Source organism: Pezoporus occidentalis, unplaced genomic scaffold, assembly GCF_034315485.1.
Source record: "Pezoporus occidentalis ecotype Australia unplaced genomic scaffold, CSIRO_AGI_Poc_V1 ctg226, whole genome shotgun sequence".
Lineage (NCBI taxonomy): Eukaryota > Metazoa > Chordata > Aves > Psittaciformes > Psittacidae > Pezoporus > Pezoporus occidentalis.
Window position 1 is genome coordinate 236,952 of NW_026914138.1, and position 14,267 is coordinate 251,218.

At 49.4% G+C, this 14,267-nt stretch overlaps 1 protein-coding gene across 2 annotated transcripts in view; it reads right to left on the reverse strand.

Moving 5' to 3' along the window:
- ANTXR1 (ANTXR cell adhesion molecule 1) overlaps positions 1 to 14,267 on the reverse strand; it is a 77,500-nt gene that overhangs the window by 8,131 nt on the left and 55,102 nt on the right. For both annotated transcript variants that reach the window (XM_062620956.1, XM_062620955.1), the window contains 3 exons: positions 14,119 to 14,214; positions 13,637 to 13,804; positions 9,091 to 9,171 (listed from right to left, as the gene is read on the reverse strand). In XM_062620956.1, coding sequence (XP_062476940.1) covers positions 9,091 to 9,171; positions 13,637 to 13,804; positions 14,119 to 14,214 — 345 coding nt within the window. The remainder of the gene's footprint in view (positions 1 to 9,090; positions 9,172 to 13,636; positions 13,805 to 14,118; positions 14,215 to 14,267) is intronic.

The following is a 14,267-nucleotide window of genomic DNA, read 5'->3' on the forward strand; positions in this document are numbered from 1 at the left end:
AGCACATACATGGATGAGAGCAACCAATGCTAAACGCTCCAAGCCCTCCTTCCCAAGGATCCCGGGTGCTCGAGTTGAGCCCAGTCCAGGGATGAAGCTCCCACGAACATCTGAGAGGGTGATGATGATGAGGAGCATGGATGGAGGCAGTAACCTGGCCCTGTGCCTGTGCACAGCCTGCAAGAGCCGAGTGGCACAGAGAAACACTGCAGCAGCCAACGTGGTGGGGATGCCCTCCCATGAAAGCGGTCCTTGCTTTGAGTGCTTCATGTGTCCCTTTGTGCCTGGATAAAGGTGCTCCTGGGAAAGGACCAGGGTGAGAATCATCAGTATCTGCTTCCCACCAATGCGTTAGCATTTGGGATCAGCACTGGTTGGGTCCCCAATGGGTTTTGCTGCTCTGAATCCCATCAAGGTAACCCGCCCTGCATCCCAGGTGGCTTCCATGAGCTTGAGATCTCCCTGTCTGCAAGGCCTGGGCTGCTTTTAAATCACACAGGAGTGCCTGGAGACAGCACTGGGGGGCTGTAGAGTGGCTCCTGGGCTTTGTCAGCCAGGTCTCTGCGAGCTCAGTGTGCGTGGAGCATGGTGGAAAGAGCACATCACCAGTGATACAGCTACCTCCCTACGCCTGAGTCACCAAACAGCCATTCACACTGCCTCACTGCCTGATACAGCATCACTGCAACAGAACCATTCCCATCTGTGCCTCATTACACAGAGCTCATAAGCCATTCCCAAGGCATTCCTGCCACCTTGGCCACTGAATAAGTAAGAAATTGGAGGCTTGACCTGTTTTATCCCCAAAATATGAGGAAGATGTCCAGCAATGAGATCATCACTCCAACCTGGCTCTAATAACCTGGTCTGTTACCTGAAAACTATGGACTGTTATGGTTTTACCTTAAAAGAAGGCAAAACCTTGTGGAAAGTGCTGCAGGGTGATAAAGTCTGGAGCAAGATGCAGGCATTCTGTTGGGACTCAGTGCTGGATTTGACTCTCTAATTCCCAGGAACAGAGCAGTACAAAATGGTGTTTCCTTCTGAAGCCAGTGAGGAGGTGGGGTTTGCCCCAGGTAAGTGATAACCACGTTAACCAACTTGGTGACAAGGAGTCTTGCACACGGCCATTGAGCTCCACTTATAGCAGAGGCAGTTTCCTGCAGTGCAGACAAGCATCCTAAAGCCAGAAAGGTAAAAAGAAGCAATATCCTAATGTTCTTCGATGCCTTCCTATGGGCTGGTCTGTTCAGATGTTGAAGCAAGGGGTTGTATTTGTAGTTATATGGTCCTGTTCTAGTCCAGCAGCCCAAGAGGAAACTGAACACCATGAAGGACTGCAGCTTTAGCAGAACCTCCATGGAATATGGAATAAGTAAGAGTTTATTTAGAGTATCAGCTCAGTCATGTTGGCTTATGACTAAAGCTTTCATATACCTCTATATATATGCATGTGTGTTATATGTCTATATACGTACATATATAGATGTATATACCGTGCATCTGAGGGCTCCACGGTACAAAGAGGGTTCTGCCAATTCAACCTCCCCTTCAGGTCTTACTCATAAGCTTACTCATAACTTCTCATCCACGCCTGGCTCTTCAAACCTGCCATAGCCCGGATCCTGCCCATTGCTCTGCTGCAACCCAGATCCTGCCCATTGCTCTGCCACCTCTGCTTCTTGCTGTCATCTCTAACCACATTCTGCAGCGCTGACCCATAGAGCCAACTCCTCCAGGACATGGAACAAGATGATATCGGCTTCAACCTTGCCAAATCTCAGCGTGGGAATGAGCTTCAGAGCCTCAACCTTTGGCTCGTGCCGGAGTTTGGGAGCGCGGCTCCTTCGGTGAGGAGCGGGCATTTGTGTGTCAGCAAACAGAGCTGATGGCTTTAGCAGGAGCTGCTTTTGGCTGGTGGATGCTGTGGGATGGGTGTCATTTCCAGGAAGATCTGCTCATTTTTCCCATTGTCTTTCTGGAAAGAGGGAGCTAGACTTGGAGAAATGAGGAGGGACACGGCAGAGACACTGCCTCGTGCAGGGCTGGGATCGCTCCTCTGCTGCTTGTACAGCAAACTGACGGGGCATGAGGGGAAGAGAAAGCATGGAATCAAACATGAAACAGGTTCTTTTGGCAGCAAGAACGGGAACAATTAATGAGGGTCAGGGAAAAACATCCCTCTGGAGAGCAAGAAAGAGCCAGGGGGATCATGCAGCCTGCAGGCATCAGTGATCCCGGTGGGGATTGCTCTGGGTGCAATTTGTGTTTGGGCAAAGACAGGGCATGGTATAGGGCACAGCTCAGAGAATCATGGAATCCCAGCCTGGGTTGGGTTGGAAGGGACCTTAAAGCTCACCCAGTTCCAACCCCTGCCACGGGCAGGGACACCTTCCACTAGAGCAGCTTGCTCCAAGCCGGAGCTCAAAGCTCTGTCTTATTTAGTGGGCAGCAATTCCCATCCCTGCAATCCCTGTTTGCTGGCTTTGCCTTGGCTTCTGAGGCAAATCTCTGACCCTCAATGCTAAAGGCATAAACTTGTCATTCTGGCCAGGGGAAACGTTGCCTGGGTAGAGATAGGAGTGGGATGCTCCCCGATGAGCTCTCTGCTCCCTGCTTCCCAAGCAGAGCTCCAGCAGTGCAGGAGCCAGCTGCAGGCTGAGGAGGGGATCACTGGGCTTTTGGCTTTGGAGCTGTTAGTTCCAGGAAGAACAGCTAATGTTTAGGTGAACTTTTCCATGGCTATTAATGGAAAACCACGCTGCACTGGGGTGTGTGGAAAGGTTGCAATTTGGGTCTCAAGCACTGCAGCCCATCACCAGGAACCCCAGAACCATTCGTGTTAGAAGGTCCCTCTGGAGATCACCCAGTGCAACCCCTGCCAGAGCAGGGCACACAGGAACGTGTCCATGGTGGGTTTGGGATGGCTCCAGAGAGGGAGACTCCACAACCCCCTGGGCAGCCTGTGCCAGGGCTCTGACACCCTCAATGTAAAGAAGTTCTTGCTCGTGTTGAGGTGACACTTGTTGTGTTTTAGTTTATGGCCATTGCTCCTTGTCCTGTCACTGGGCACACTGGGAAGAGTCTGTCCCCATCCTCCTGGCACCCGCCTTGGAGGCACTGATCTGCACTGATGGGATCCCCTATCAGTCTGCTCTTCTCCAGACTAAACCAGGCCCAGCTCCTGCAATCTCTATTCATAGGAGAGATGCTCTTATCTTCAAGCTTATACTGAAATATGGCTTAAACAACAGCTCCTTACTAGTGCCTGTGTGCTTTTGAGTCTGCAGAAGAAAGAATCATCGAGCAAGGAGCAACGTAGCAATGTGTAGTTGTGCGTGGGGTGACTTGGGATTCAACATAAAGGGTTTTATTCCCAGGTGGGAGAAGGGAATGTGGTCCAGTATTTACGGCAGGGGGATTTGCAGTTGTACCTCCTGGTTTCATAGACTCACAGAATGGTTTGGGTTGGAAAGGACCTTAAGATCATCCAGTTCCAACCCCCTTGCCATGGTTCAGGAGGTTTCTATTCGTGGTGCGTGGTACGAAATCAGACACTTGAAAGCTGCATTTCCTTATCTATAAAACAAGCTCCTAATTTCAAACAAGAGAGGATCCAGGGGACTTCCCAGGGTGGCAGATTTTGCCCCCGAGCTTTGTGCTGGTCACGCTTCATCAGTAATACCCACTAATGCCATAGGAATACCCAGCCTGTGCCCTGTTACATCTTGGCTACTCCACAACGCAACTGATTTCATGACTTCAGTGACCTCACCGGAGGTCTGTGTGGCAGAAGTTGCTCCTCAGTACCCAGCTATGAACAAACAATTAAGGCTTTGGGGATGCTTTCATGTCCTTGCTTGGCAGGATCGAGCCCTTCGTGAAAGGGGTCATTAGGGTGGGCTGGTATAACCCAGAGTGGTCTGAACTCTGGGTCGTCAGGTATCAGTGTATCTGAACTCGGGTTTCAGCCGCACAAAACATCCCCAGTGAAGCCTGAAATCCAGTTAATTTGAGGTTTGGGCATTGCACTGGGATATTAAAGCATGAGTAGGACATTGAGGGGCAGAGGGAGCTTTGGGAGCTTGGGTTCACAAACAGCACTTTTCTGTCAGGAAGATTCATGCTCTTTGGCTGTGAATTTGGCTTATTTCATCCTCTGCCTGTTCTGGTTATATTCAGAGCAAGTTTTTATGTCAGCACATGCACATACACACGCGTTCTTCCTTTCATAGTGAGAAAGAACCACTGGGATCACTGTAATGGGGACACGTTCATGTACTTCATAGCCTCATCCTCTTGTCACAGCTGACCACAATCTGTACCCGAACTGTATCACCGAGATCTGAGAGCTGAGCTCGCATCATTGCACCAGCAACATGCAAAACTCAACAAGGTCTGGAGAAAGCTCCTTTCCCTGCATCTTCATCCCGGGTTGCACAAGGAAGCTGTGGCTGCCCCATCCCTGGCAGTGTTCAAGGCCAGGTTGGATGGGGCTTGGAGCAAGCTGCTCCAGTGGAAGATGGAATTGGGTGAAGGTTGGAACTGGATGAGCTTTAAGGTCCCTTCCAACCCAAACCAGGCTGGGATTCTGGGATCCGTTACTTGAGGTAGGTTACCTCTTTCCACGTAACTACATGTGGTTTTGTGCTACTTCTTCTCCACATTTGTACCACCTATTCCTATATTTCCCTTGACAAACACAAAATGGAAACACAATTCTTGCAATGCAATAACGATGAAAACATCATTTGCTCCCAGATTGCGAGCTCCTGGCCAAGCCTGAGCCTGGAACACATTTGGATAATCTCATCAATTCCTGACACAACAATGTTTTCCAAGGAAATGCAGCTTCAGCTTTGAAGACAATGTGATTATTTGGCTCCTGGGCTTAGTTATTGCCTTGGTCCATTCTCATAGCGATAAGGTGATCGAAAAAAGAGATATATTTTTACATCACCCCAACGTGATGATGGTTCAGATGTAAAAATAACCCCATTAACGCTGACAAGAATGCAAACCTAGGCTCCTGGGAATGCGAGGAGACCACAGGAATCCCATGTGACTCTGACTTCCTCCCCTTATTGGAACCATCTGTGCCTGTTGGTAACCTCAGGCCACTGCCAGGTTTGACTCCAAAGAAAAAAGAGTTTCCACAGCCTTTTAGTGCATCTCAGCCTCTCTCGTGCCCTTCAAAACAGGGCCTGAGCATCCCTCTCCTTCCCTTCTGCTTCGGGAGAAAAGAGGCATCTTTAAAAGCCTTCAACAAAGCAGACCAAGGTTTCCTTGAGCCCCTTTAGGCACTGGAGCTGCTCTCAGGTCTCCCCTTCAGGAGCCTTCTCTTCTCCAGGCTGCCCCAGCCCAGCTCTCTCAGCCTGGCTCCAGAGCAGAGCTGCTCCAGCCCTCGCAGCATCTCCATGGCCTCACTCCAACAGCTCTATATTGTGCTTCTTTACATGTATTTCTACATCTGTACCCTTTGCAGCTCTCGTGCAAGGCATCTCAACCTTGATTCAAGGTTTCAGGGCAAGAACAGACAAGAGACAAAGAGATTCTTTGGGGTCAGGCAGCTTCAATACCCACATTATCCACTGCAATGTATATAGATTGCAAACATCAGTCATTGCCCTTGAACCAGTGTCCTGTTAGAGACTAAAGGGGACTTTCAGGACATCCTTCTTGACAGTGTGGATGGTACCTGGGAGGCTGCGTGGGCTCCAGCAGACAAACAGCATTCATTAGTCGAGCCAGTGTTTGAAGCTGGATCTGTGTTCCAAGGGATCTTTCTGAACAGCTCAGCTCATGTGCTGGCAAGGGATAAAGTAACTGATTATAGCAAGGGATTGCTTCTATATGAAAATGATGTAACCCTGGGACTACGTCCAAGTCCTCTGCAGGCTCCAAAGCAAACAGAGATGCCTTTCAGTGATTGCTTATCTGGTATGTTGACCAGTGAGTGAATTAAGGTGCCCATTCGACACCAGTGAGTCTGAAAAGTGCTGCCTTCTTTTCTTCAGGAAAGAGAAGGGAAGGGGTACAAATTGCTTCTGAAACAGCTCCTTTTGTAGCTTGCAGGCATATCTTATGGTCAAAGCCCCCTGTGTATAAATCCCAGGGTCTGACTATTTACCCAGCCTCACAATGCACCATGTGGTGGGTTCTTAAGCAGCTGGCTCCATTTGAGCCTGCTGGTTCCTCTAAGATGCTTTGCTGGTCCCTGCTTCTCTCATTCCCAGGGCTCATCCATGCTGGAAGGGCTGCTCCAGCCTGTGTGTCGCTGGCAATGTGGGCATGAGAGCGTGGTCTTGACCATCTGGGCCTCCACTTTAAAGGCTTGGGGTTGTCCATACCTGCTCTGACGGGCCCCTTTGCTGCCAAGCTGGGCAGAGCACCCCTTTACCTTCGCTTCCCAATAGAACAGGATCAAATCCAGACTTGCCAATGGACAGCTATGAAAGCCTGCAGCATCGCCACTGAAGGTTTTGCAGCCTGGTGAGGATCAAGCCTGTCCTTGCTGTGTCCCTGGTCCAAAGGAGCTATTAGGAATCACATGGAGAAGCCACAGGAATTTAGAGCTGAGCTCACCACTGCCAAAACAACTGTTACAGCTCTATCCTGCTGGCAAACCCTACACCAGGAGCACATGGGCTGGGGAGCGTCTCAGTGGCTGTGTGTGAATGTGCAGGGCTGCCTGGGTGTGAATGTCCTCTGCACTGCTGTCCTTTAGCATCTCCTCCAGCAGGAATAACTAAATCCAGGCCAAACGGCCTCATTCTGCATGCCAGATGTGTCCATGCTGCCACCCCCATCATTCAGCACCGACCTCCCACTGGATTTCCACTCCCACCAAAGCACTAATGTGTTTTACCAGCTAATATTTGATGTTTGCTGATTTGGGGAGAGGCCACCAGCCTGGAAGGCTGAATCAGGCAGCCTTCCTTTGGAGCCTAAGGTTTGGGCATCCATTTACAATCCTCTTTGAGGAGCAGCGGCACAGAGATGGATGGAGGGAGCGTGGCAGGGATCAGGGATCAAACAGGGCTTGGGGTCTCTCTGTATTTAGTGAGGGGCAACTTTCTGCTTCTCTTTTTGACTGCTTTGGCTCCCAAGGCCCAGCTGCAGCCCAGCTGCAGCACAATCACTTGGTGTCTGCAAAGGGGACAGCGAGGTTGGACAGGCTAAATCTAGCACCCAAATCATGGGGAACATCTGCAGCAAGGTGGGAGATGGCTCAGAAAGAGCAAAGCTGAAGCCAGTGCTTGAAAGCCAGGTTCTTCTTTAGGTCTGAAGGAGGGGAACAAACCCCCCTCATTTTGCTGAGCAAGGGAATTGAAAGCCCTGCCTAATCCTGCCCCTTCAGCTGTGTAAGCTGATGGAAGCCTTGTCCATGCTTTACTCATGTTGGGTTTGCCTCTGCTGTCGGGGTGACATCACCTTACCAGCACTGCCACTGCTGGAAAGGGATGAACATGAACGGCTCGCTTCGAGCCTGGCAGTGATTTAAAGCAGCAAGAGGGTCACCCGTGCTTAGCCAAAGCCAAACAGGCTCAGAGTTTGGTTGACACGAAGGCAAACGTGTGTTGTAAGAGCAGCAAGTGTGAGCAGCGCTTCCCATCTACACAGGAGGGTGCCCCAGCATCTGCAGCGGGTTATGGGACAGCAAGAGGGATTTTAGCAGCTATAAACCTGGGTGCACGTGCAGCCAGCTTCTCTTTCACACAGAACGATGCTTGCAGAGATCCTTTATAGCACAACAGAGTCATAAAGAGATTGGTTTAGTCTGGGGCTGGATCATGTAACACCTGGAGGGGCTAATGCTGCTATTGCTTATGCTGCAGGACACAGAATCACATGTCTGAGAGGTACAGCACCAGAAAGGGATGGAGCCTGCTGTCTGTGGCACTAATCATAGAACCCTGGAATGCTTTGGGTTGGAAGGGACCTTAAAGCTCATCCAGTTCCAACTCCCTGCCATGGGTAGGGACAACTTCCACTGGAGCAGCTTGCTCCAAGCCCCTGTGTCCAACCTGGCCTTGAGCACTGTGAAATTGCTCTTCACTCAGTCAGCTTCAGTTGAGCAGCTCTGGGTTTTCCCCAGTGGCATCTTTCATGTGAGTAATCTCAGCTGGTCGAGTGAAAACAGTGATTGACACCACAGGCATTCTTCAGTCCCAGATTCCTGGGGGGAATCATCAAGCAGTGGCAGTCTGTGCTATGAGAGCTTCTCTCCCAGACATCACCATCACACTCAGCAAAGACATTTTAGCAAGTCTCCCCTCTGAAGGAATAGTAATATTAAATAATAAATAACTAAATAATAAATAACTAAATAATAAAGAAATAAATAATAAAGAACTAAATAATAGATAACTAAATAATAAAGAAATAAATAATAAAGAAATAAATAATTAAACCTCTGAATCTCCATCCTTAAAGATATCAAAAACTGGGGTTTGGGAACAGCTCTGGGATACGGGGGTGAGGGCATCTAAATTGCAGGGAGTCAGGGGATGTCTTATGGCTGCCAGAGGGATTTCAATTCACCCCCATTGTGTGCCTTGAACACACAACCCCTGGGTGTGTGTTGGTCACTTCAGCGCTCAGGGACAGCAGGAACTGTCCTGGTATTGATCAGGAAGCCCCCTGATGTTTAATACCTCTGAAGAGGAGGCGATTGCTACCTTGGAGATGAGCTGCAGCCCTTTAGTGTCCTGCTGCCACAGACAGCATCATTCCTGTAAGGTGGCATTAGCCTGTTCTCTTCAATGGCTTCTGTTTCCACCCACAATCAGCGTACATGAATGGATGGAAGTTTGCATGAAGCCAGTTTTTACTAGCAACGGATGGGAATACTTCCTCCCTCTCACACAGCAAACCCCGTTCTGCAAACTTTGCCTTGTGCAAGTGCCCAGAAAGTTTGAATTTATGCAGCATTCACGTACATTGAGAGTTTTATTCCAGGATATGAATTTAATCAATGAAAATATGCAGGAATATTGCCTACTGTTCCTTAGAAGGATGTCTTACTTGGCTGCAGCTATGTTATCCAAGCAAGACTCATCCAAGTCTGTGTTATCTAAGGCACGGTACCTTGTCTCCTGGCTGTGGGCGCATCACAGACACACGGTCGTAACCCTTCCGCAGCAGGACCCAGAGAGCATCCAGCTTCCCCTGCAATCCAAAGGAACACGGTGTTATCTTGGGAGCAAGGACAAGTGCGAGGTACACAGCTCAGACCTACGTGTTTGATACTCAGCCATTGCCTGGGCTCGTACAAGCTGCTGGAGTCGATGCTTTCCCTCACAGGAACCTGTGAATGCTGCAGGTGAAAAGGAAGAGGCTTTAAGGGAGCAATAAGCAGGATGGCTGAGAGCCAACAGCATCCGTGGGTCTTTATGTATTCTGAAACCCCCCAAAGGTAATAGGGGAATGGCTTTAAACTGGCAGAGGGGTGATGTAGATTGGTGAGATCCTTCTGTGACCCTGGTTCTCCGGTATCTAAAGACTCAATGCATTCACTGTGCACTCCTTCTGTCGTGGGGACAGAGTGTTTCTTTCCCCTTTTCAAGAAGCCATTGGGAGTGTAATCCTCTTTGAGACCTGTATTCCTCAACCAGTGCGTTGAGCCAATGGTTCAAAGCTTGTTTGGGATTTGGAGGGATACACGGGTGGAGACACACACGCAGAATGACTGCATAGAGGTATTTCCATAGGATACTGGGGGAAAGACTTCCAAGGTGAGAGCCAGGAAAGTGTAATCCTCAAAGGAAGAAGCAAGCAACTCCTCTGTCAGCCTCTTCTTGGACAGCACAACCCCTCAGACCTGAGGGAAGCCACCCCTGTCCATCCCAATCCATCTTTCTCCTTACATGAGAGCTGGTTCAAGCTCTTGATCTCCTGTCACCTCTGACAACTTAAGAACTAAATACCTTTTGCTGCCATTTCTCCTTTAGGAAACCAAAGGGAAAAATACAACTTTCCATGGAACAAAAAAGCCCTTTTTTTACTCTCCAGCCCTAGTTTCCAAGAGCCTACCAAGATTTCTTGGGAAAAGCTCCATCTTTGGGAGTCTGAATGGAGCTTCAGGCTCTGTCTGGGACATCTTGGTGGAGGAAAGGGAGAGTGCATCATGGAAAAGATTATGTTGGCTGAAGCAATGCGATTGGCAATGCATTCACTTGGGAATACGAACACCTCCATGCTCTGATGTCTCTGTTTAGGAACTCCTTTGCAATTGGTCCCTTGGGGGGAAAAAAAAGGTCTGGAAGCAAAGAAAGCTTTGAGTCCTACTGGGAATGAAGTCCAGAAAGAACAATCAGGGCAGAGGACAAATGGAGGAGGGCACAGTTTCAGCCATTGCTTTATCATGATGAATGCATCCTCTTCCTGAAGCAGTGGCTGCCCTTGGGCCTCTTCTAGGTAGGAAGCTGTGCATGGCAGCTTTGTAAAGAGAGACAGGAGGGAGAAGGTTAGCAAATGGGCCAGGGACACAAGGCTTTGTAAATGCTTGAGGATTCACCTGAGGTTTCTTTCTGAGAGCATCAGTTGCTGCTTCAACATCAGCCTGGAGGCAGGTCCTGCATGTGAGCTTTAGGGGATGAGCAGCTTGTGGTCCTTTCTGCGTTGGTTTTTAGACATCATTTGCACCTATGTTTTGTGCTGCCCCTTCCTCTGTAGGATGAAGGGAGGATTTGGCAAGCTCCTTAGGACTTGGATTGTTTGCACTGACTTTACAGTCTGTTGCAATAGTATTTTTAAAGCAGGATCATCCGTTGGCACCGTGCTAAGAAGTAACAGCAGCAAATCAGAATCATACCAGTAACAACAACCACAATCTGTTCGGTGTCAGCAGCCACGCTTGGGAGCAAATAAATCTGTGGAGCATTTCAAACAGCCTTCTCCCCACTCTCAGCTCTCTACTTACATTATAGAAGTTACTCTGGGAAGAGTAACAAAGAGAGGGAAGTAAAACTCCATCACATAACCTGGCAAAAGGCAGAACGCTCTAAGTAAAGGCTGGCACTTGTGCTGCATGGGGAAAAGGAGGCCTGCAAGTGGCCCCAGAATGTGAATTTCCTGGCTCTTTGTCAGATCCAAGCTACTCTGGTTCCCTGCTCCTGAGATCTAATTCTCTGCCTTCTTCCTCTCATTTAAGTAACCTATTACATATGTGTTTATCTCCCTTCCAAAGAGGTCTTCCAACCAGTTCAGTGGAGAGGGTGGAAAGTCAACATCTGCTCCTAGCAGTGCACTTGGAGCACGGGGATGAGGGCAAATCGAAGCTCTCAGGAGGCATTTCCTATGGGTGAGGTCAGGCAGCCTGTGAACTGCTCCCCCCTAGGAGTGGTGGGAGCCTCTGATAAATAGGTATATATCTATACATCTATATAGCTATAAGCCATAGATACAGGATGGATTCAAGCTCATGGTCCTGCCTTGGCTGGGACTGCAGTCCCAAAGGCCCCCCCACCTCCCTCTGCCTGATGACTGCTGAGCTTCCCCATATAACACAGTGCAGGTTCCTCTCCACGTGCTCACATCTTCAGGGCAAGAGCTTCTGCCACGAGTGCTGATGGCCTTTGCTGCTTCCTTACCGAGAGGACCTGCAGGACCCCTGCTTCCTAGGAATGATCCCCTCCGGATCTGATGGGGAAAGTGCTGGCTGCTTTATCCCATCTGCATCCCCTGCCTTTTGGGTGCAGTTCAATGGGGGGGTGGTGGCAATTAATAATTAGGTACATTCTTGTCCACAGGCTGTTAAATCCTGCCCGGATGTGGAACACTGCAGGGTTACGGGAGTATTTGGATAAGGGCTCTTGGACTGGGACTGCATGCAATCTGAATGGTGGATAGGAGATATTACTGAAGGAATTGGGAATATCACCCATGAGATACTCCTGATATTTGTAAGCTTCCTTATGAGTGTTACAAAGCCAAAGCCGTTCCTAGCAGAGGCAGAACTGAACTTGAACCCTAAATGCATTGAATCTTTTCCCCAAGCCTCTCTTGGACACGAGGGAACTTCCAGCTGGGAGACAGATCTGCCATGAACTGTTCAGAGCAGAATAACCTCTGCAAATGAGCTCTCCTGAGGCTGCAATCCAACAGCATGACCCGGTGCAGGAAGAGGGGAGGAACTCAGCACTATCTTCTATGGGAAAGGAGCCAGCTCTCAGCTGATGATCTCAGGTAGTTGTACCCGTGTGGATTGCAGGGCTCAAATCAGTGTTTCTGGCAGCTCCTTGGTGGACTGAGGTATAGCTCTGTGTGCTGTGAGCCCTTCTGACTGCGGCGTGCAACAGGCACTGAGCTGTGTCTCTCAGCTCCATGAGGTCATTTCCATGAGCACAGAGTAGGAGTGAAAAAACCCCCAGGTGGGACAAAGTGTGCGTTACAAATGCTTCACACCGCTGCAAAAGGGGGAGGAGATGCCTTTAGGAACAAGGGAGCAGCTATACGGGATGGTGCTTAGCGCGCTCCCACTCCAAGCTGCAAACACTGACTCTCGAACCTGGCCCAATGTGGGAATGAAAAACCTCCATGAGCACATGTTGAAGTCATTATGACACCACTGAGATGACTCCTTGGTCAGCTCTGTTTAGTAGATGATAATCTTTAAGGGGGAAAAGAGAGAAGGCACTGGAGCAGGTTCTCAGAGGCTCACATTTCCGTATCCTCCGGAAACCACTCTTCCTCCCCTGTGCATCCTTGCCATTCCCATTGCTGGATTTGACCCAGCTGCAAGATCAATGACTGAGGCGAGCCAAAACATGTGACTGACTTAGGAATCCCTATGGGCACTGCTTGGAGCTGATCAGTAACCAGCTACAACACAGGGAAACCTGGGTGTACTGCGAGGTAGCCTATCCGCACTGCAATAACCTGGCTATCAGAGCGTGCCTGACTAGAGATGCTGCTGGGGAGGAAGAACACAGGAGAATAAACCCTCTCTTTTCCAGCAGTGAGGCACTTTCTCGTGCCCCAGCATAAAGTTTAAGGTGAGCTCTGCACACCAAAAGCTTTACTCTGTATGCTACACCCTCTTTGCGGACTACTTGCAGATAAATTGCCTGTTAATGGTTTCTAAGGCATTAACCAGCATCTCCACTTCGAAGTGAGATCCAAGCTCCAGGGGTGTGAGGTTTGCACTTGGATATGAATTCATATTATCCCAGAATGGGTTTGGTTGGAAGGGAGCTTAAAGCTCTTCCAGTTCCAACCAGGGACCCCTTCCACTAGAGCAGGGTGCTCCAAGCCCCTGTGTCCAACCTGGCCTTGAACACTGCCAGGGATGCTCTTTATTCCCTCCATCTCGAGGTATATGCAGTGTGGACTAAAGGGAGGTGCAGTCGATGTGTAAGAACTTCATTGAACTTAGCTGCACCACCAGAAGTGCTCAGGATCCTGTTCTGCTCCAAGCAAGCAACGCAACCCCCAAACCTCACCAACCTGGTAAGAAATACCCATTGCCCCATGTAGCTCCTTCCTATAGTCCCTCCCTAGGCACATGTCCAGAGGGACTCCCTCATGCACATCAGCATCTCGAGATCACAGGTTTGTGGTCAGTTCTATATCTTAGCCTTAAACCACTTAAGACTGCATAGAAACACCCCGTGCTGCACAAGGCTGGGCTTACCTTGATGGGGGAGTACCACTTCCGAGGAGATGAAGGCCTGCGCATGTTGTTCGCCAGGTTCCTGGGTTCAGGGAACTCGTATTCCTGCTCTGGCATCTTCACCCTGGCATTCTTGGCTTTCTCTAACTTGGCACCTTCTTCCGTGGAGCCCTTTTCTCCCCAGCGCACCTGAGAAGATGCAGCAGGGCACGTTACAAGAGTGGCTGCTACATCCCTTGGCCATACTTTCCCAGTGTCCAAATGGGAGGCGAAAAGCGATGCTATGAATCCTACTGTACTAAAGAAAAGAAGACGGTCCCAAACTTGAGGAATCTACGTTTGGCTCCCAAATATCCCTCTATGAAAAATAACCTGGGCTCAGATGTGCAAAGAAAAGCTTAAAGGGGTTTGTGCCTGCCTGTCTCCTGAGTTTCTTGCTGGGTAATTGCAAGGGGATAGCACACCAGTAAGGTCTCTGGATACACAAACTGGTATCTAATTACCTCCATTCGTTTGATGCCACCAACTCCACGTCCACCATAGTAAGAGGCATCTACTGTTGGCCATTTCTTTTTCGGAAGGCCATCATCATCTTCCTCCTACAAAACAGAAGGAAGGGATTACACTGTTGGGAAGCATGACTAGAGATGGA